Source organism: Bubalus kerabau, chromosome X (genome assembly GCF_029407905.1).
Source record: "Bubalus kerabau isolate K-KA32 ecotype Philippines breed swamp buffalo chromosome X, PCC_UOA_SB_1v2, whole genome shotgun sequence".
Taxonomy (NCBI): domain Eukaryota; kingdom Metazoa; phylum Chordata; class Mammalia; order Artiodactyla; family Bovidae; genus Bubalus; species Bubalus kerabau.
The window spans coordinates 88,796,033-88,820,304 of NC_073647.1; the positions used below are offsets into that span (position 1 = coordinate 88,796,033).

Here is a 24,272-nt window from a genome sequence, read left to right on the forward strand (position 1 = left end):
AATGATGAAAGAAAATAACCTACAGCCCAGATTAGTGTACCCAGCAAGGATCTCATTCAAGTATGAAGGAGAAATCAAAAGCTTTTCAGACAAGCAAAAGCTGAGAGAATTCTGCACCACCAAACCAGCTCTCCAACAAATACTAAAGGATATTCTCTAGACAGGAAACACAAAAACAGTGTATAAATTCGAACCCAAAACAATAAAGTAAATGGCAACAGGGTCATACTTATCAGTAATTACCTTAAACGTAAATGGGTTGAATGCCCCAACCAAAAGACAAAGACTGGCTGAATGGATACAAAAACAAGACCCCTACATATGTTGTCTACAAGAGACCCACCTCAAAACAGGGGACACATACAGACTGAAAGTGAAGGGCTGGAAAAAGATTTTCCATGCAAATAGGGACCAAAAGAAAGCAGGAGTAGCAATACTCATATCAGATAAAATAGACTTTAAAACAAAGGCTGTGAAAAGAGACAAAGATGGTCACTACATAATGATCAAAGGATCAATCCAAGAAGAAGATATAACAATTATAAATATATATGCACCCAACACGGGAGCACCGCAGTATGTAAGACAAATGCTAACAAGTATGAAAGGAGAAATTAACAATAACACAATAATAGTGGGAGACTTTAATACCCCACTCACACCTATGGATAGATCAACTAAACAGAAAATTAACAAGGAAACACAAACTTTAAACGATACAATAGACCAGTTAGACCTAATTGACATCTATAGGACATTTCATCCCAAAACAATGAATTTCACCTTTTTCTCAAGCGCACATGGAACCTTCTCCAGGATAGATCACATCCTGGGCCATAAAGCTAGCCTTGGTAAATTCAAAAAAATAGAAATCATTCCAAGCATCTTTTCTGACCACAATGCAGTAAGATTAGATCTCAATTACAAGAGAAAAACTATTAAAAATTCCAACATATGGAGGCTGAACAACACGCTGCTGAATAACCAACAAATCACAGAAGAAATCAAAAAAGAAATCAAAATTTGCATAGAAACGAATGAAAATGAAAACACAACAACCCAAAACCTGTGGGACACGGTAAAAGCAGTCCTAAGGGGAAAGTTCATAGCAATACAGGCACACCTCAAGAAACAAGAAAAAAGTCGAATAAATAACCTAACTCTACACCTAAAGCAACTAGAAAAGGAAGAAATGAAGAACCCCAGGGTTAGTAGAAGGAAAGAAATCTTAAAACTTAGAGCAGAAATAAATGCAAAAGAAACAAAAGAGGTCATAGCAAAAATCAACAAAACCAAAAGCTGGTTTTTTGAAAGGATAAATAAAATTGACAAACCATTAGCCAGACTCATCAAGAAACAAAGGGAGAAAAATCAAATCAATAAAATTAGAAATGAAAATGGAGAGATCACAACAGACAACACAGAAATACAAAGGATCATAAGAGAGTACTATCAACAATTATATGCCAATAAAATGGACAACAGGGAAGAAATGGACAAATTCTTAGAAAAGTACAACTTTCCAAAACTCGGCCAGGAAGAAATAGAAAATCTTAACAGACCCATCACAAGCACGGAAATTGAAACTGTAATCAAAAGTCTTCCAGCAAACAAAAGCCCAGGTCCAGACGGTTTCACAGCTGAATTCTACCAAAAATTTAGAGAAGAGCTAACACCTATCCTGCTCAAACTCTTCCAGAAAATTGCAGAGGATGGTAAACTTCCAAACTCATTCTATGAGGCCACCATCACCCTAATACCAAAACCTGACAAAGATCCCACAAAAAAAGAAAACTACAGGCCAATATCACTGAGGAACATAGATGCAAAAATCCTTAACAAAATTCTAGCAATCAGAATCCAACAACACATTAAAAAGATCATACACCATGACCAAGTGGGCTTTATCCCAGGGATGCAAGGATTCTTCAATATCCGCAAATCAATCAATGTAATACACCACATTAACACATTGAAAAATAAAAACCATATGATTATCTCAATAGATGCAGAGAAAGCCTTTGACAAAATTCAACATCCATTTATGATAAAAACTCTCCAGAAAGCAGGAATAGAAGGAACATACCTCAACATAATAAAAGCTATATATGACAAACCCACAGCAAACATTATCCTCAATGGTGAAAAATTGAAAGCATTTCCTCTAAAGTCAGGAACGAGACAAGGGTGCCCACTTTCACCATTACTATTCAACATAGTTTTGGAAGTTTTGGCCACAGCAATCAGAGCAGAAAAAGAAATACAAGGAATCCAAATTGGAAAAGAAGAAGTAAAGCTCTCACTGTTTGCAGATGACATGATCTTCTACATAGAAAACCCTAAAGACTCCACCAGAAAATTACTAGAACTAATCAATGACTATAGTAAAGTTGCAGGATATAAAATCAACACACAGAAATCACTTGCATTCTTATACACTAATAATGAGAAAACAGAAAGAGAAATTAAGGAAACAATTCCATTCACCATTGCAACGGAAAGAATAAAATACTTAGGAATATATCTACCTAAAGAAACTAAAGACCTATATATAGAAAACTATAAAACACTGGTGAAAGAAATCAAAGAGGACACTAACAGATGGAGAAATATACCATGTTCATGGATTGGAAGAATCAATATAGTGAAAATGAGTATACTACCCAAAGCAATCTATAGATTCAATGCAATCCCTATCAAGCTACCAACAGCATTCTTCACAGAGCTAGAACAAATAATTTCACAATTTGTATGGAACTACAAAAAACCTCGAATAGCCAAAGCGATCTTGAGAAAGAAGAATGGACCTGGAGGAATCAACCTGCCTGACTTCAGGCTCTACTACAAAGCCACAGTCATCAAGACAGTATGGTACTGGCACAAAGACAGAAATATAGATCAATGGAACAAAATAGAAAGCCCAGAGATTAATCCATGCACATATGGACACCTTATCTTTGACAAAGGAGGCAAGAATATACAATGGATTAAAGACAATCTCTTTAACAAGTGGTGCTGGGAAAACTGGTCAACCACTTGTAAAAGAATGAAACTAGAACATTTTCTAACACCATACACAAAAATAAACTCAAAATGGATTAAAGATCTCAACGTAAGACCAGAAACTATAAAACTCCTAGAGGAGAACATAGGCAAAACACTCTCTGACATACATCACAGCAGGATCCTCTATGACCCACCTCCCAGAATATTGGAAATAAAAGCAAAAATAAACAAATGGGACCTAATTAACCTTAAAAGCTTCTGCACATCAAAGGAAACTATTAGCAAGGTGAAAAGACAGCCTTCAGAATGGGAGAAGATAATAGCAAATGAAGCAACTGACAAACAACTAATCTCGAGAATATACAAGCAACTCCTACAGCTCAACTCCAGAAAAATAAATGACCCAATAAAAAAATGGGCCAAAGAACTAAATAGACATTTCTCCAAAGAAGACATACAGATGGCTAACAAACACATGAAAAGATGCTCAACATCACTCATTATCAGAGAAATGCAAATCAAAACCACTATGAGGTACCATTTCACACCAGTCAGAATGGCTGCGATCCAAAAGTCTACAAGTAATAAATGCTGGAGAGGGTGTGGAGAAAAGGGAACCCTCTTACACTGTTGGTGGGAATGCAAACTAGTACAGCCACTATGGAGAACAGTGTGGAGATTCCTTCAAAAACTGGAAATAGAACTGCCTTATGATCCAGCAATCCCACTGCTGGGCATACACACTGAGGAAACCAGAAGGGAAAGAGACATGTGTACCCCAGTGTTCATCGCAGCAGTTTATAATAGCCAGGACATGGAAGCAACCTAGATGTCCATCAGCAGATGAATGGATAAGAAAGCTGTGGTACATATACACAATGGAGTATTACTCAGCCATTAAAAAGAATACATTTGAATCAGTTCTAATGAGGTGGATGAAACTGGAGCCTATTATACAGAGTGAAGTAAGCCAGAAAGAAAAACACCAATACAGTATACTAACGCATATATATGGAATTTAGAAAGATGGTAACAATAACCCTGTGTACGAGACAACAGAAGAGACACTGATGTATAGAACAGTCTTATGGACTCTGAGAGAGAGGGAGAGGGTGGGAAGATTTGGGAGAATGGCATTGAAACATGTAAAATACCATGTATGAAACGAGTCGCCAGTCCAGGTTCGATGCACAATACTGGATGCTTGGGGCTGGTGTACTGGGACGACCCAGAGGGATGGTATAGGGAGGGAGGAGGGAGGAGGGTTCAGGATGGGGAACACATGTATACCTGTGGCGGATTCATTTTGATATTTGGCAAAACTAATACAATTATGTAAAGTTTAAAAAATAAAATTAAATTAAAAAAAAAGAAGAAAATATAAAAAAAAAATAAAGAAACATAAACATCACTGGGCAAAAGCAAAGATCCCTACCCTCTTGGAGCTTATATTCTAGAAGAGGGAAATAAGATAATCAACACAGATGTACCTTTCACCTCCCTGTGAGAGAAATATACATATCTAAACAGAAGAAATGGAGAAGGCGATGGCACCCCACTCTAGTACTCTTGCCTGGAAAATCCCATGGATGGAGGAGCCTGGTAGGCTGCAGTCCATGGGGTCGTGAAGAGTCGGACACGACTGAGCAACTTCACTTTCACTTTTCACTTTCATGCATTGGAGAAGGAAATGGCAACCCACTCCAGTGTTCCTGCCTGAAGAATCCCAGGGACGGGGGAGCCTGGTGGGCTGCCGTCTATGGGGTTGTGCAGGGTTGGACATGACTGAAGTGACTTAGCAGCAGCAAACAGAAGAAAGGAGAAGGCAATGGCACCCCACTCCAGTACTCTTGCCTGGAAAATCCCATGGATGGAGGAGCCAGGTAGGCTGCAGTCCATGGGATCGCTGAGAGTCGGACACGACTGAGCGACTTCACTTTCACTTTTCCCTTTCATGCATTGGAGAAGGAAATGGCAACCCACTCCAGTATTCTTGCCTGGAGAATCCCAGGGATGGGGGAGCCTGGTTGGCTGCCGTCTATGGGGTCACACAGAGTCGGACACGACTGAAGCAACTTAGCAGCAACGACCAAATACAATGCATAGACTTCATTTGGATCCTTATTCAAACAAACTGACTGTAAAAGGCATTTCTGAAATGACGGAGAATTTCTGAATATAGACTGGGTATTGGATGACAGTATTAATAATAACACTCTTAAATTTTGTTAGGTTTAACAGGTGGTTATTTTAAAAGAAATCTCAAGCTATGAGATGTACACAGAAGTATAAGAAATGAAACTATATGATATCTAAGGCTTGCTTTCAAACACTCCTGACAAAAAAAGGATTAGAGGACAGATGAAACTGGATTGGCAAAAATGCCAGTAATTATTAGAACAGGGTAATAGGTACCTGTGAGTTTATTATACTAATCTTTCAACTTCTATAATGTTTGAATGTTTCTACAACAATGTTTTGGGTTTTTTTCTTTTTTGGGCCACACTGCATGGCTTGTGGAATCTTAGTTCCCTTACCAGGGGTAGAATCTGGGCAGTGAAAGCAAGGAGTCCTAACCACTGGACCACTAGGGAATTCCCAACAGAATAATTTTTTTAATTAAATATAAATTCTTCCCCTATATTATTAATGTTCTCAGGGACACTACATTGCAAGAAAGGTGGCCAAAAAAAACCCTCCATGTAAACTTCCCCCAAATAGCAATTTTAGGCAGAGTCCAAAACCTAATCATAAGCACTAGGTAGCACTCACTCCCATATTCCAGGTCTAGAGAAGGACTGAGAACAAAACTCAAGTCCTAGTCTCCAGAGAAGCAAAGATCAGAGGCTGACCTTTATAATCCAGTGCACAAGAGTGGCAATGCTTCCAGGACACAGATTCAAGTACCTACCTGAACTATTTTTAGGACCCTGAAACTGGGCTCATGAAGCCTGGAGAGCAACTATGCTACCTGAAATTGACACCCAACTCCAGAGTCAGCTTTCATAGGGAAATGCTGAGTGTGTTCAGTCCCGTGGAAAAAAAATACCCTGCTCATAAAAGGGTCAGGAGCATCTAGCCATAAAGAGGCTGCTATCTAGATAGTCGTGCCAAGTGACAAGATCTTATCCAGGAAGTCCCAGGTCTCTGTCCCTACTTTATCACCTAAAATGCATCCTCCTAGTCTCTTGACCTACACTACTGAAATTTCTACTTTTAACTAAGCCAGTAGCATATCACTATTCAGAGTACTTTTCCCCATAGGAGAAAATATAAAAAGGTATGGGATCTGAAAAAATGAGTTCCAAATAATATATTCAACACATATAAGGAGGTTTTCATATCTGAAAGGCTCAAGTGCTTCAAAAATTGTTAGATGAGCATTAGTAGGCAATAGTGGATCTTTCCAATTCTTCTCCCCAGAACCATCTTCTATCCTTTCTAGCCCTGTTCTCTGTCCCAGGAGGCTGACCTGCATAGACTGCATCAAGGAGGTCCTCTGCCCTCTGACGTCCAGCTGGGTTGCAGCCCATTGTGGGTAAGAGGGGATACATCAATAGGAAATTAAAATGAGATCAGAGTATCTATTTCCCTGGCTCCTTCCCTGCTAGATGACTATCCTCCATCCCTTGACCAAAGGCTATACAGTTCTTATCAGAGGTCCATCTCCACACAACTACCCTCTCTGGATTCTGGTAACCATCACTTCCCTTTTGCCCTTCAGGTCTAAGGGTGGTGATGATGGTTTCCTCAGATGACTGTATAGTCCCTTTTGTGTTTCCCTAAACCCCACCCACACCTTTACAGATACTCCCTTTATTAAATTTTCCTCAGTCACCCAGTTTGATTGTGCTAATAACAATAAACCACCCAATTTATAGCCTCATGCTTGTGCTCAGTCACTTCAGTTATGTCTGACACTTTGTGACCCTATGGACTGTAGCCCGCCAGGCTCCTCTGTCCATGGGTTTTCCCAAGAAAGAATACTGGAGTGGGTAAGCCATTCTGTCCTCCAGGGGATCTTCCTGACCCAGGGATTGAACCCACATCTCCTGCAGCTCCTGTATTGCAGGCAGATTCTTTACCACTGAGCCATCAAGGAAGCCCAAGTTATGGCCTACTAGCAGGTAGGCTCAGATATTGAAGAAAATGGGGAAAACCACTAGACCATTCAGGTATGACCTAAATCAAATCCCTTATGATTATACACTGGAAGTGAGAAATAGATTTAAGGGACTAGGTTTGATAGAATGCCTGATGAACTATGGACGGAGGTTCGTGTCACTGTACAGGAGACAGAGAGCAAGACCATTCCCAATAAAAAAAAGAAATGCAAAAAAGCAAAATGGCTATCTGAGGAGGCCTTACAAGTAGCTGTGAAAAGAAGAGAAGTGAAAAGAAAAGGAGAAAAGGAAAGATATACCCATTTCAATGCAGAGTTCCAAAGAACATCAAGGAGAGATAAGAAAGCCTTCCTCAGGGATCAGTGCAAAGAAAATAGAGGAAAACAATAGAATGGGAAAGACTCGAGATCACTTCAACAAAGGTCTGTCTAGTCAAGGCTATGGTTTTTCCAGTAGTCATGTATGGTTGTGAGTGTTGGACTGTAAAGAAAGCTGAGCACTGAAGAATTGATGCTTTTGAACTGTGATGTTGGAGAAGACTCCTGAGAGTCCCTTGGAATGCGAGGAGATCCAACCAGTCCTTCCTAAAGGAGATCAGTCCTGGGTGTTCATTGGAAGGACTGATGTTGAAGCTGAAACTCCAATACTTTGGCCACCTGATGCGAAAAGCTGACTCATTTGAAAAGACCCTGATGCTAGGAAAGACTGACGACAGGCGGACAAGGGGACAACAAAGGATGAGATGGTTGGTTAGCATCACCAACTCAATGGACATGAGTAGACTCCAGGAGTTGGCAATGGACAGGGAGGCCTGGTGTGCTGCATTCCATGGGGTTGCAAAGAGTAGGACACAACTGAGCGACTAAACTGAACTGAACTGAACCAGGTATAAAACACTACTTAAAGCATGATCTTGAAGAGTTCTCTGTACCCGCCCAGGATGGCCAGGAACGGTCGCTCAGGGCTCTCCAAGGCCTTGGCAAAGTAGTTCAGCTCCTTCTTCATCAAAAAACCTCCAGCCTTCTTTGGCAGATTTACTCCTACCATGGAGCTAGAAAGGAACAGAGACATTCAAATTTTAGTCAATCCTTAGCAATTCTCCCAATTCTAAAGGCCTTCTCCTTATCATTGAAATACTTTCACTTTTGAGACACCAGGACACCATGGTTTTCATCCCCAAACTACAACAAAACACTTAAGTACAAGATAAGGTTTTTGGCTAATAATGCAGGATAAAGGAGAACAAGTGAAAAGCAACTACCTTAAGTAGAATTTAAGGTACCCAATTAATAGTCTTCAGGCCAAGGGTTTAACCACAATAAATTATCAGCCAGGTGATGACAACAGGGAAGGATTCCTCAGTTTGCTTTCTACTGATGGCCTAAGACTCTGCTCCCACAGCAATCACAAAGGGAGAGCTCTCCATGAAATATCCGAAGTAAGACAGAACAACATCTTCCTAAAGCTCGACAAAAAGTTCCACAATCCTCAACATTTTTTACTTTTATTTCATCTTTAGATCAGGGATACTCAACAAGAACCACAGTTTTATTTGTAGCTCCAATTAGAAATAGAATCCAAAAACATCACAATACAACACAGAAATTTCCAAAACCATTCCAGAGCTTTGGCTGCTTAAGTAAACAGAGAAATAATGCTCTCAGTTTGACAATGAACAAAAAACTTTTAGTACCTGTGGGCTCGGTGAGCAGTGCCAAAAGCATCATTGACATAAACATCCCCTAGTTTAGAAAGTGAAGCTCGGAAGGCTTCTATTTTGGTTGGCTCAGCTTTAATCTGAAGAGAAAAACAAAAAAGGAAGATATTGATGATTCCAAAGAAACCTTAAAAGCATTTCATACCAAGAGTCCTCTTCAACATATCTAAAGACCCTGAGTTGGCAGGATAGTAATTTTTAAAACTAGCAACAGGATCTATTCTTTCTTCCAAATATTCCAGATCTTTTGCTCATTTCTGTATGTTTCTGCTCTCCTTTGCCTTCCCTCAAATTGCAAGCCTAAGATTCCTAAATCACAGCTTAACCTCTAATCACATCCTACTGGTCTCTCTCCAGCTCCTAGGACAAAATACAAATTATCCTTCTCTCTCCTTGACTCATTGCTTCATTTTAACATATTCTCCTTGTAAAATTTAGGATTATACTTGTGTCAAGCTGCTAGCTGCCAAGACTCATACATATTTCTCATGAAAGCAACAAGGACAAGCTGGGACAGAGAAGGCAGATGGAAACCTCCTTTTGATTCATATAGCTTTCCCTGGAAGTTAGGCATCTGAGAAAACAATACACTTCTACAAAAAAGATAGAGGACAGAAAGTTGATGTAAAACATATGGCTTTGAATGTCAGCTCACTATCCACGGATACTACCCTTTTCATAGGGGAAAGAAAGCAGGACAGCAGGATAAACAATGAGTCTCCAGTAAGAAACAAAGCAAAGATGCATAGAAAGCCAGATGAGGGGGATTATGGCAGAGAAGTATCAAAGCAGATGTTTAGTCACTGTCCACTCCCCTTCTCCTATATATTGAAGTGAAGGAGGCTGTCACATAGAATGGGCTTTCCTCTAGTGGCCGAAAGAATACAGGGGCACTAATGCTAAAACTAAAGTGTAGAGCCCCCATAATCTCTTTAAAATGGAATATTATCTGCCACCGGTGACTGCAAGATGGGTAGTCATGAAAACACTGCCCAAATGGCAGGAGACCTGGGGTCTAGGCCCACGTCTGACGCTAATTTACCGTGTAACCTTTGTCAAGTTTTTCTCTATCCTTTCCCATCTATTAAAAAGGGAAGATAACTTCTCTAAGAACTGTTCATGGGAAAATGACACAAATTAAAAGCTATCTATGAAAAAGGTATTGTAAAAATTAGTAATAATCAGAACCTATTTCTCATTTTTTATCTGCCAGGAACCAGAAGGAAGAGAATGCTCCTAAAAGATAATGCAGGTACCCTGCATAAAGGAAAAAGTTCATGCCTCACTTCGTTTTTTATTCACTTTGAACTTATGGCTGGCTCCAAAAATTTCAAGCATGAAAAGCCACTGAACACTAAATGTAAAGTAAACTGCCCACAAAGACATAGACTAGCACAGTTGGTTCATCACTTACTGTATATAACGTTTTGCCTCAACTTGCCTCCTGCCATTTCTAAGCCCAAGAGTTGAACAGCTTGAGTTTCAGTCTAAAAGGGCACCAGATTTTAGGTCAGCATTTAACTCCTACTACTGTAGCAAGACCATGCCAAAGGCAAGATAAGGCAAGACCTGAGCCTGCAGTGCTAAGAAAAGAAACTGCTTGAAAGCAGGCACTCTGATGACCTTAAGAAATGTCAGAAGCGCAACAGGAGATTGAGATGCTAGCCTCAGAGCATCTTGTTCCCCAAGATACTAAAGACATTAAGATTGGAAAGTATAAAGGGTGCTTTCTGATTCCCTTCTTATTTCTTAAGATAAGGAATGACAGGTACCTTCATATTTAAAAAAAAAAAAAAAAAAAAAAAAAACCTAGGTCTCAGGAAGGCAGTTATTTCTGGAGTTACTTCTCCACTGATCTCCAGTAGCATGCATGCCCAGTTGTATCCAATTCTTTGCGACCCTATGGACTGTAGCCCACCAGGCACCTCTGTTCATGGGATTTCCCAGGCAAGAATACTGGAGTAGGTTGCCATGCCCTCCTCCAGGGGATCTTCCCCACCCAGGGATCAAACCCAAGGCTCCTGCATTGGCTGGTGGGTTCTTTACCAATGAGCCACGTGAGAAGCCCAGCTTCCTTTCTACAAATAGGAATTTCTACAAATTCGAAATCATCCTCAAAAGAGCCAGCTCTATCATGCTCTATCATTTAATACTTAAATCCTGGTTGTCAGGTCACGGTAATCTATGTTGTGGGTATCTATGGTTGCCTTTTAAAATTTTTTTGGTTTTTTCCCCTATGGTTGCTTTTGTACAACAATGGCAGAGTTGACTAGTTCCAATAGAAACCATATAAGGTTGTGACTGACCGTATGACCCACAAAGCCTACAATATTTGTTGTCTGACTCTTTATATAAAGTTTGCTTATTGATGGACAGAGCTACATATAAAGCCCAGCAACAGTACTACTACTCCTAACTTTAGTCAAATAACTGCCTTTCTGAGACCTAGGTTTTTTTTTTTTTTAAATATGAAGGTACCTGTCATTCTTTATCTTAAGAAATTCAAAGAAAGATCCTTTACACTTAAGAAAAGTGCCTTAAACCCAAGGTAATATCATCATGACCATTATCTACCTAACTCAATCAAATGTTTCAAATAGTCCCTTTCCACTTGACTTACAAAAGTACTTTTTCTGGTCACATGATTCTTTTATAAGAAAACCCCAATGATATCAAATTTAATTTACTGTCTTAAAAGTAACAAGTTCAAGCTTTAAGTTAATTCCCCTTCTAAATAAGAATAGAGATTATTCTTCCATAATACACTAGGGCCTGCTGCTTATAAAAACTGTTCTAGCCCTGACAAAAAAAATCTAAAACTGGCTCTGCTGGAAGGACAGCTGGTATATCATGAATACTCACTCCCCACAACCACCTGTAAATGTCTGCTCTCAGTCCTTGGGAACGATAGCCTACACTCTGATAGGATATTATCACATACTATTAGAAAAATACATCTTCATACATCAAAGGCCAGGTGTGTAACGAAGGGACAATTAGAAGCAGCATGTTCACCAAATACCCTTACACCCAAATGGTGTTCACATCTTTCCAAGGTATTTCAAAAACCACTTGAGCATGATGAGGAGGGCTTCCAGGGCTGGCAATATCTTATTCTCTGACCTCGGTGGTTACACAGGTGTGCTTACTTTGTGATAATTCATGAGGCTGTGCATTTATATATGTATTTCAATAAAAAGGTGTCAAAATAAACATGAGCTTCTTCTATTCTTCAATCACAGTCTCATATACTCAGCCCTCCTCACCCCTACTAATGTCGAAATCACAGGACCTACCTTGTTCCCAGAAGCATCTTTTCCCTTCCCTTCTTCCTCCACATGAAAACGAAGGTTCTCCAGCAGGATGACAGACCCAGCAGCTGGGTCAGCACAAGCCTTCTCCACTTCTGGGCCCACACAGTCCTTCAAGAACAAAACATCCCTGGAGAGATTATGACACAGAAACACTTGAACAGTCTGAATGTTAAGAATCAGCAACAACATACTTGACAACATTTCCTGTCACAGAGTTGACAAGAGCCTGAAACATACTTGCCCAGCAGAGATTTGAGTTCTACAGCAACTGGCTGCAAGGAGTACTTATCAGGCATGGGGACACCATCAGGCCGGCCCAGGTGGCTCATAAGAACAACTGACTTGGCTCCACTGTCCAAGCAGTATTTGATGCTTGGAACAGCAGCCTTGATCCTGCAACCAAGAAGAGACAGCAAGTAGAATAAGGCTACTCCTAAGAATTAGTGAGAACTATTTTATTCATGGCCTCATAAAACATAAAGCCTTTCTTCTCCAAATTCCTTCAAATCTGTCAGCAACTCAGTGATAGTCCTCAGGTTCATGTGTAGGGGAAGAAGTTAATAGGATGTCAACCCTCTACCTAGGGTTATACAATTTCATCATGTTTTGTACCTTGTGCAGAAAAAAAATTAATATAGCAGGACTGAAACTGCTGTCTTCAGAAGGACCTCCTTGCAAGGTTGGCCCTTGGCTGGTGTCTGGGAACTTGGCTTTTGAGCTGGTCCTTCAGTTCTCTGACAAAGGCTGTTCACAGTTCCTAGATCGTCTGTACAAACAGGTTTATATTCAACACTTGCTTCCCTCCAGGAGTAAGGAATTTTGGTAGCTGCTGGACAGAGAGTACCTATGTGATCAGCTCCCAGTAAAAATCTTGGGAGTTGAGTCTCTGAAGGGCTTTTCTGGGCAGAGATATCACACACAATTACTGCATTTTCACTGCTGGAGAAAGGACCACACTTGGTGTCATGAGAGGGAGAGAGCAGGGAAACCTAAGCATGGATTTCTCCAGATTCTGCCTGTGTCCTTTCTGCTTGCTGATTCTGTCATGCATCCTTTCACTTTAATAAATTTTAGCAGTGAATCCTTTCACTTTAATAAACTTTAGCAGTGAATCCTTCTAGTGAATCACCAAACATGTGGGTGCTTTTAGGGACCTCTGAAACACCCTAAGTGTTTGACTTTGGAAGAAATATAAAATTCTCAAATTTTGAAACCATTAAAAAAAATTTTGGGAAAACTGAAAAAACGTTACTTTTCAGTACCCATTACAAAATCCTAAGTCACTTTTTATGTAGGATAAAATAAATACATTATATAAAATGTGGTTTACATAACACATTGCATTTACTAAATTATAGTTTAACCAAAAACTTATTTAACTTCTTTAAACACTTCAATTTTTGTTACAAACCCAATACTAACTTTCCATTCATGGCAGTACTTAAGAAATTAAACCTGATAACAAAGAAAATACTTATTTATTCAACAAATATTTATTGAATGCTACTTTTGTAGCAGCTACTATATCAGATTCTGAGAATACAACAGTGAATAAAATAATTTCTGCTCTCACAGAAGTGATAAGAACTATGGAGAAAATAAAGCAAGGTACAGTGACAAGAACGACTGGAGAATAGTGGTGGAGGGGATTTTAGAGAGGGTAGCCAGGGAAGGTCTCTCTAATAAGATGACATTTCAGCAAAGAATGGAATAATAAAAAGCCAAGTTATATTTCTAACTATCTTATGCTATTTGGCAGATATAAAAACTCAATTATACCAAATAAACAAGAAACCTTCATCAGGTACATTTGCCCAATGAAACCAAATTAATCTTCAGTGCTTTCCCTTAACAGTCAAGTTCTATTATTTCTAATGCTTCATTTTATTTATCAACTCCACGGATTTCTGAAAATGAAGATCTACTCAGACTTGTTTCTCTGCTTTCTACTCATAAAATACCTTGATAGGCATATTTCTAATCTTTTATGTATGTTGCAGAAAATAATAAAAAAGCCAAGAAGGGTCAGAGATGGCTTATACAAAGACCTTTCACTATGGTGCAGGAGGGATATGCTTGACAGAATGCCAGGCTCTATTCTGGGGCCAATATCTAAAACTGTTCTAGGTCTATACCTACACTGTCCAATATGGTAGCCATTAGCCACAGGGACCTCCTGAATACTGGATATGTGGTTAGCCAGACTGGTATGTTGTCTAAGAGTAAAATATGTATTGGATCTCAAATACTTAATACCAAAAAAGTTAAAATGTTCCTTTCATTAATTTTTAATTGATTATATACTAAAATGATTATTTGGAGCTTACTGGATTAAATATATTAAAATTAAGTTAATCTGTTTGTTTACTTTTTAATGGGGCAACTAGAAAATCTTAAATTACATGTGGCTTTTATTATATTTTTACTAGACAGCACAGGCCTAGATCATTAGAACATACCTTTCCAGCTCAAACCCTTCATTTAAAATAAAAATCTTTTAGAATCTAATCAAAAGCAAGAACAATACTATCACTTAAAATTTCTGCTTCTGAATCTAGGAGCCAAGACATGGACAGCCTAAACAAGACATGTGGAGAGCCTAAACTAACTGAAAGTATTACTTGCGAAGTCTTTTCCCTTAAATCAAAATTCTCAAAAACTGATTTTATGGGAGCCAGTTAGAATAGGGGCTTGTAAAACTACATGAACAGTTCTTCATTTTGCAGGAAAGCTAAGTAACCTTAAACCTTAATAATCTTTAAAAATGTACAACCTCAAATTCTTCAAATTAAAAAAAAAGGAGGAAAAAAATCACCTTCTTAAAATGATTTTTTTTCAATTTCTAAATTGTCATAAGAAAGCAAACCAGATGGTGGGTTGGTTGAAAGCCAAGATCATGCAGCTTAAGTTGCCATAATTCTACAATAAGAATGGAAAACCATTTCATTACATATACTCAGATCCACATACATCTTAAACCTAGCTCAGGGTGTAGCAGGGACATTACCTCTGGTTGTTTGTTATCTGGTTGTTCTTCATAGGAACATTGAAGTCTACTCTGAAAAAGAAACAAAGTGTCAAGTTCAGAGCCACAATCAAATTCTCATTCCCTCAAAGATTATGAGAGGTACTTTTAGTGAACCAGTTAAATAAGTGGAAGTTCAAAAGTCACCTTAAAAATAATCAGCAGTATTAGAAGATAGTGATTAGCCATGTGGAAGAGAGTGGGAGTAGTGACTTAGACAGGACACCAGAGGGAGCTTCAGGGGTTCTAATAGTGTTCTCTTTCTTGATGTTGGTGACAAATGTGTTCTTTCTGTGATAATTCTTTGAGCTTTTGATTTGTACCCTTTTAGGTATGTATCTCACACTTTTTAAGAGGAAAATTTTAAAAAATCACAGGAACAAGCCCTGAAGACCTGGGAAGCTGAAACTAGTTCCATCTAAAAAGATTTTTATGTGGGCCCAGCATGCTACTATCTAATAATGGTGGCAGCCTGAAGGGTAAGGTTATAAAGAACACATCTGGATTCTGATTTCCCTGGTATTATCTCTGGGTCCTAATGAAGCAAACATTTCTCAAAAGAAAAAAAACTGGAAAAATAAAACACACCAAGAGAGTATCATTCGTTTTGGACGAAGTCTGGGACCTCAGGACCAGCAAGAAACCCAGTGTCCAAGACTAAGTTCACACAGTATCCTTCAAGCAAAACAGTCAATAACCACAAGATAGCTTCTTTCTAAAAGCCTGATAGGACATTTTTCTGTACACCTGAAACTAACACAATATTGTAAATCAACTATACTTCAATTTTTAAAAAAACTTAATTTAAAAAAAAAACCTGAGAGGATGGAACATGTGACCCTGCCCACCTAACAAACAGACAATCAGAAGAGAAGTGATCAAGACTGCACAGGCAGGGAATTCCCTGGCAGTCCAGTGGTTAAGACTCAGCGCTTCCACTGCCAAGGGTCCAGGTTCAATCCCTGGTTGGGGAACTAAAATCCCAAAAGCCACAGGGCACGGCCAGGGCAGGGGGAAAAAATATAGCAGTTTCCTTTCTTATGCAACTTCTTGATGCTTTATCATTTTTAAGAACTTGTCATTCCTTCCCCCTTCTTCCAGACAGACTGGAACCTCAATCCCCTAGAAAGCAATGATGTGTGGTGGCTAGCTATCTGTAAGGTTTCACTTGCCAAGATCCTTTTTAAGTTGATTTCTTTTTCATCTATAGAATGGAGATGATAGTATCTACTTCACAGTTATTGTGAGAATTAAATGAGTTAGCGATCTGCAAAGTGCTTAGGAGAGTAACTGATAAACAGTGCCATAAAAGTGGTAACTATTATTATTCATGTGAGGACTTCTCCAAAACATGATTCTGTGATCTAAAAGGCACATCAACCATTACTAAAAACAGCTAGCAGCACGCACCAAAGGACAACAGTGAAGGTGTGACTGATTCAAAAAGACTTGTTGCTGTATCTGACCATAAAGCTCCATCACTAGTCCTTCCTCTCTTAGGCTGAGGCTTGGCAGACAATTACAAAATCCTAAACCAACTAAGAAGACCACCAATTTCCTATGTCTCCTAGGCCTGTACGCTACTTCACTGAAGAACAACCTTTCCAAAGATGAGTTGAAGGATTAATTCTATATTCAAATACTTTATTTAAAATCTTGAAAAATAAAAGCAGTATGCGTCTGAAAAAAGAAACAGTCTACTTAACTTCAGGCTACTTGATTCTGATTCTAAGCATCTTCTTTAAATATCCTAAGCAAGGCTCAGAGCATTCCAAAGAGGATAGAGTATCTCATTATCATGTATCATTTTCCCCCACCCTCTGCAGCCTCCAAGAAGGCCCACATTCAAAAGGGTTAACAGCAAGGGGCTGAGCACAAGCCACCCCTTCAGTGCTGCTCCCTATCCCAGAGCCATGACACAGAAGAAATTCTCTAGAAACACTCAAGAATCTATCTCATCTATCCATGCTGCCATGGCATAGCTTACTGATGAGAAAAGGACTTATACTTTCTTCTCGTTGCTTGTGGATTACCTTCCCCCATCATCTCCTAGACTGTTAACAACAGCTCTGCTTTTTACATCTCCTCTCTGAGGACTCCACCACAGAAACTGCTCTGGCCTACACATTTCACTTGTCCTGTGTAAAATCTGCACCCTTTCCTTTTCTATTTCTCTTAATCCTGAGCTCAGCCTCAGGAACAAAGTCAGATATCACTACACACCACTCATATCATAGTGGATGAAATAAAAAATGACATCAAGCGTTAGTGAGGATGCAGAGAAATTGATCACTCATACGCCCGTAGGAATGTAAAATGATGCAGCTGCTTTGGAAAACAGTCTGGAAATTCCTCAAAAGGTTAAGCATGTGTGCTAAGTCTCTTCAGTCATGTCCGACTCTTTGCGACCCACTGGACTGCAGCCTGCCAGGCTCCTCTGTCCATGGGATTCTCCAGGCAAGAACACTGGAATGGGTTGCCATGCCCTCCTCCAGGGGATCTTCCCAACCCAGGGACTGAACCCAGGTCCCTGGCATTGCAGGCGGATTCTTTACTGTCTGAGCTACCAGGGAAGCCCAAGAATACTGGAGTGGGTAGCCTATCCCTTCTCCAGAGGACCTTCCCAGGAATCGACCTGGGGTCTCTTGCATTGCAGGTGGATTCTTTACCAGCTCAGCTACCCAGGAAGCCCATACCATAGACTACTATTCAGCAATCCAAGGAATGAATGACTGATACACACAACAATATGGATAAATCTCAAGGGCATTATGCTGGGTGAAAAAATGCCATGTGTGATCCCACTTATATAACATATTGAAATAAAATTATAGAAATGCAGGACAGATTAGTAGTTACCAGGGGTTTAGGAATGGAGGGAGAGGGGCCAAGATGCTAAAGGATGACACATAGGGAGATCTTGGTGCTGCTCAAAGAAAATTAGTTTTGTATCTTGAATAGTGGTGGGAGTTACACAAATCTACACATGTTATAAAACAGCAAAGAACTATATGGTTTATTCTAATGTCAACTTCCTTCCTACTCTTGATATCGTACTGTAATTATGTAAGATGTATCCAATGAAGGAAACTGGGTGAACACAGGACCTCTCTATATTATCTTTGCAATGTTCTGTGAACATATAACTATTTCAGAATGAATCTTAAAAATATTAATTTAGTTGTAATAAGGATATCAAGTCTCTATCACCTGAAATCTCAGAAGTCCAGGCCCAGTTCCATTTAAAGCTCTCCAAGAAACCATTCCCACCCTTACTTCACTGTCCCTGATCAGGAAATAGGGGTATTATGGCTCTCTTAGAGGGCTTCCCTGGTGGTTCAGACAGTAAAAAATCTGCCTGCAATGCAGGAGACCCAGGTTCAATCCCTGGGCCAGGAAGATCCCCAGGAGCAGGAAATGGCAACCCACGCCAGTATTCCTGCCTGGAGAATTCCATGGACAGAGAAGCCTCGTGGGAGACCACATGGTCGCAAAGAGTCAGACACAACTGAGTGACTAATAACTAACTGACTCTCTGAGACTTTTTTTTCTTCTCTACTGTTTTTCCTCCCTGTTTCTTCTTCCACTACACCAACTTGTAGCTGTTGCTTAACAAGTTACAACAGGTTAGAGAAAAACTGTGAGGTTTTTAAAAAATGGAGGAGGGAGAGCAAGCAAAAGGGAAGTGCTTCACCAGTCAGCAAAGGAGTATGACTGGCAACCTATGAGAGGAAGAAAGGAAATGACACAGCAAAATGAAACAGGAAATTTATTCAAGGTCTATAAAGTCAAATGGAATCCTAAAAAACTGAGGTACAACCTGGTAATTATCCAGTCAGAGATTTCTGGCTATCAGGAAGTTCCCTCAACAAATCAGTCAATTTCCCTTGGCAGTTCAAAGCAGGGCCCTAAACATCACAGCTCCCTTTTGCAAGACAAAGAAAGGAGGCTAGTAAAGCAGCCACTACTCTGGAGGCTCCACTTCCGGAACACTGCCAGCAACCACTACATAAAGGCAATTAAAACAAAAAGAAATTTGAGCAAGGCTACCTAGACTCTTGCAAAAAGCAATCCTACAATGTTCAAGAGCTCTTTTCAAGAGCTACATTAATAATCTGGGAAAAAAGCAACTTCCTGTCCTCAAATCAGATAAGTAGAATTTATCCAGATTACAGGGGGAAATTATTGACTGCAACCTTCAGCCGACAAAAGGTCTATTTTAACCTGTCATTGTTCACTACATCCAAGAATTTAGAGGATATGGTTGGTAGGCAAGGAGACCCAAATTCTAGTTCTGGTTCTGCCACCAACTTGCTAGTTCAGTGACCTTGGATAGGTCATTTTCCACCAGCAAAACAGGACTAGCTAATCATTTCAAGGCTTACAGTTAATCTGTGTTAAATGAAACTTTGAGCCCTGCGGCAGAAACATATTTCAAATTAGGTCCAGAGGGAGAAAAGATAAGCACCTCCTCCAGTCTCACTCTCAACCAGCTCAGATAATTCCTCAAACCTGGGAAGAGAGGAGATAAAGCCCCAGACTGCAATTGTAGGTTCTCCAAGATATCGGAGAAGGCAATGGCACCCCACTCCAGTACTCTTGCCTGGAAAATCCCAAGGATGGAGGAGTCTGATGCAGTCCATGGGGTCGCTAAGAGTCGGATATGACTGAGCGAGTTCACTTTCACTTTTCACTTTCAAGCATTGGAGAAGGAAATGGCAACCCACTCCAGTGTTCTTGCATGGAGAATCCCAGGGACAGGGGAGCCTGGTGGGCTGCCGTCTATGGGGTCGCACAGAGTCAGACATGACTGAAGTGACTTAGCAGCCAAGATCTAGCTGCACGCCACTTTCCACTTGTCCTGTTTTTCATAAGTTCTATCCATCTTTCTTAAAAGCATCTGAGGGATAGACAGGGCCATTATCTAATACTAGGATGTCTGTGATTCCTACTCTGTTCAGATTGCAAAGGACTAGGTGATTTAGCAAAAGGGGACACCAGGCGTTTTTCATGACCATAAGCTATTGGGTTCTTCTGATTATTGCAAAGCAAAGCAGAAAAGGCCACTTGTAAACTAATAGTGGCCATAATGAAATTAGAGGGAAGGGGAGAGCTACATTAACTTTTAGGGCATCCATAAAGTACACCAATTCACAGCACCTACCTAGTTTAAGCCTTAAGTAAAGGGAGCTCCCCTACTGCTTTCTGAACCGTTAATATAGAAAAGTTGCCCTCTCTTGAACCAGCCCAAATTGGGAAAGGATCACATCATTCACATGCCTGCCCATCAATCAACCACTTCCCTAAAAGGACAAGACTACCCAATGCTGTCAAGCCCTTATGCTGGCAAAAGCACCACCCTTGGATCCTATCAAAGTCAAGTCAGTTACATACCTAACTGAATTCCTGCAATTAGCTCCTGACATGCACGAATGTACACGTTACAAAAAGGAGAAATGTAAATACTCCATACATCATACTAGTAATTTTGGCAAACAAGGGAGAAGCCATGTGGCCAGGGATCCACATGTTTGGAGTAAGAGATCCCAAGGCAGGTGGCTAGCCTTCCCCACTTCTAATATTCTAATATCCTGCTTCTCTAGCCACTTCTGGGAGTGCGGTTAGAGAACATCAAGAATGAGCAGCCACACCCTGCTCCACCATTACCCAGTATGTGTCACAATCCTGATGCAAAACCCAAGGCCTGTGGTCCAAAGACACTACATGGCGGCAGAGGCCTGTTACATAAGCTCTGCAGGGCCTCCTTCGGTGCGCCCCACCCTACCTCACCCTCCTACCCTCCTACCCTCAACGCTTTAGTGGATTCTGCTCCTGAACAACGAAATCAACATCCTCTGGGAAACATGTCCCTTTGGGCAGGGACCTTAGAAATGTGGGCCGCTTCTCATTTGTCTGGGGTGGTCTAGGGTGGTGGAGGAAGGAAAACTATCCAAATGACCTTTCAAGGTCCCTTCACTGGAGGCCTAGGGATCTGCAGGCTAAGCATCAGGTCCCACCTCACCAACTGAGAACTGGAGGCGACGGAACTGCCCTTCAGAAATAAGAAAAGAGGGCAAAATGGATCCCCGCAATCTGACCCTCCCTGGAAGGATCCACCCCAGCAAAGAGCAAATTCGGCTCAGTTTCTGGGCTGGGGAAAATGAGGTCAGAAACCGTTAAACCCGGGCAAAACCTCAGCCACAATGGTGGCCAGCCTCGCCCTACTGGGCTAGAGCCCTTGGGGCCGAGAGTAGGGCTAAAGGTCACTTGAGGCAGGAGGAAAAGAAGTCTGCCCCGGCCGGAGAGGCTGCGGGAGAACCCCAAGGATTACCTCATGACGACCCGCTTCCCCTTCACATCCAGCTTGTCCAGAGTCAGCTTGTTAGAAAGCGACATCTTGGCAATTCAGCTGCAGCGAGAGGCCAGGGGATGAGACAGCGGCAGAGACTGAGACCGACTCAGGGTCCGAACGCGTGGAAAATGCCTAGCACCTCGCGGGCCGGGTCGCCACTCCTCCCGCCCCGCCCCTTTCCGGCCGCCGCGCCCAGCTCTCGGCGCCCAGTGGCCGCTCTAGAACGCGGCCCGAAGGCGCCCGCTGGCTGCCATTGCACCGAGGCGCTGTCAGTCAGAGAGCGCGATTGTGGGACGTGCAGCTGCCGCCAGTCACGTCCAGCACGCAGCGAGCGGCTGGGAACTTTCGTGACCAGAGGCAGGAGGCGGTGCCGCCGGGCCAGCCGGAGGCGGGATCGGGAGCCGGTTGGCGCCGAGGGGCGGACACGGCTCGGGTTCCTGCGGCCGCACGGAAGGCAGCTGCAGAGCCCCGCAAACCCATGGCAGCCTGGGGGAAAACGTCACCCCACATCCCATGGAATTCCCGGCAACCCTATTCAGGATAGATGCAAATAACACCTCCTTGTGGAAAATTTCTGTTTTCCTGGCTCCCCCAAAAGGAATTCTCCGTAAGACTGCTAAGTGCCTCTAAGAATTGAGACCTTTCAGAAGTTGGGAAAGGCCCTGCTTCTCCCTTTCACCCCTGCTTACCTTTTTTTGTAATAAGTGCAATGATTTGATTACAACGCAAAGCTAATGGCAAACACATAGAACATTTTTCACGTATTAACTCACATTGCTCACAAACTCTCAATCCTCATTTTACAGATGAATGAAGTGATGCACAAAGAGGTTGCTTAGGGTTTCTGGTCTTGTAAATGATGGATTCAAACCTAGACAGTTAAGATGTAGAGTTCATACACCTAACTATAGTATAGTACAGATACCACTGCTCAGGACCAGGCACTCAGGTCCAACATACTTAGAGTTGGCTGGAATGAAATAATTTGAGTCAGAAACAAAAATTTTCCACATGGCACTCAAGATCTGTGTAAGATGTAGGAAATATTAATTCATAGTGCACTGGTACTGAGACACAAGTTCAAAGTTATAAGCATTCGTTTCTTTCAATCCTGTCAATGCATATTTGGGAAATCTCCATGGAGTTATTTCCAACTGAGTCTGAATTTGAGACCCAGATGGGCCTGCTGGCCTCCTGGTCATCAGCTCTGCATACGTTAAGTACTCATTTCACTCCACCTGGGTTGTTGCTGTAGTAGTCGGAAGCAATTCCTTTTGCATAAGATAGAATAGCAACCAAGGGTATCAGCAAGCATATAATCTGACAGACTGAATTTAATAATAGTTCCCAATTATTGAGCACTTGCTCTATGCCAGACACTGTACTAAGGATTGAACATACCTGACTCATTTACTCCTCACAATAGCTTTCTGAAGTAGGTACCGTTATTATCTGTTTTACAGATGAGAACACGGAACCTCAAAAAAGATAAGGAAGATTTTTCCACTACAGATTTGAAGGAGCATCAGATATGCAAAGATCCTAAAATGGGAAAGAGCATGAGACAACATAAAACGTCCAACGTTGCTGGAAAGTAGAGTTGAAGGAAGAGAGGTCTAAAATTATACTGATGAGGCAAGGCAAGGGGAGAGCAGATCCTGAGGACTTAACAAACATGATAAAGATGTGATTTTTATCCTAAAGAGCTATGAGAAGCTATTTGTTGTAACCACTGTTACCTTGAATTCGTGATATATAAAGAACTCTCAAAACTCAATGTTAAGAAAACAATTTTTTTTTTAATGGTCAAAGGATTTAGTGTGTGCATGCTCAATTGCTCAGTCTGTCCAACTCTTTGCAACCCCATGAACTGTAGCCCACCAGGCTCCTGTGTTCATGGACACTTCCCTAAATACAATATACAGATAACAAATTAGCACATAAGAAAATGTTTAATATCATTTGCTATTAGGGAAATGCAAATTAAAACCACAATGAGATGCAACTTTGTATCTATTAAGGTGGCTAAAATAAAAATAATAATACCAAGTGTTGACAAGGATGGAGGGCCACTGGAACTCTCCTACATTCTGGTAGAAATGCAAAATGGTACAGCCACTCTAGAAAACAGTGTGGCAGTTTCTTATCAAATTAAACCTATACTTAGCATATGACCCAGCAATCCCACTCCCAGGTATTCACCCTAGATGTAAGGTATAGTTCGGGCTGAGGCAGAAAGAGGAAAGACGACCTCAACAGAAGTAGGTTACCTTTATTCAGACAGTCGGCCTAACGACCAGGCTGAGGGCAGAGAGGGATCAGGGAGGCTCCACATTTATAGGGAGGTTTGTGGAAGCGGTAAGGGAAACGTTAATCAGGCGGGATGTTTTGGGTAGTCTTTAGTTAGATGGCATTTGTAGTTGGGCAGGGGCTGATAAGTCTTCTGGACAGGTGTAGGGGGTGGAAGGTTTCTGGACAGGGGGTGATAAGTCCCAGATAGATGCAACCGGCCTGGAGCATCAGGGCCTAAACTTCTGTTTTGTTTTCTCCGAAGTTAGATGATTCAGCAAGGGCCTTTGAAACTATTGTTTTCTTTCCTAGGCCCCAAAGACTCCTTTATTCCAGACCCTGAAATCATAAAAAAAAAATGGGGAAAAGGGCACCGTATCTCTCTGGCTACTTCCTGCTGGATAGGGGTGACGATTTTTGGGTCTGGAATGGAGGATGGCCCTAG

General features: G+C 41.1%; 1 protein-coding gene across 1 annotated transcript in view; it reads right to left on the reverse strand.

Annotated features, from left to right (window-relative positions):
* The window catches only part of PGK1 (phosphoglycerate kinase 1), a 30,211-nt gene extending 8,524 nt beyond the window's left edge, over positions 1 to 21,687 (reverse strand). Inside the window, exons 1-6 of the mRNA XM_055563171.1 lie at positions 21,518 to 21,687; positions 15,169 to 15,219; positions 12,399 to 12,554; positions 12,144 to 12,288; positions 8,824 to 8,927; positions 8,062 to 8,181 (exon numbers count right to left, since the gene is read on the reverse strand). Coding sequence (XP_055419146.1) covers positions 8,062 to 8,181; positions 8,824 to 8,927; positions 12,144 to 12,288; positions 12,399 to 12,554; positions 15,169 to 15,219; positions 21,518 to 21,582 — 641 coding nt within the window. The 5' untranslated portion in view covers positions 21,583 to 21,687. The remainder of the gene's footprint in view (positions 1 to 8,061; positions 8,182 to 8,823; positions 8,928 to 12,143; positions 12,289 to 12,398; positions 12,555 to 15,168; positions 15,220 to 21,517) is intronic.
* Between the last annotated feature and the right edge of the window lie 2,585 nt (positions 21,688 to 24,272).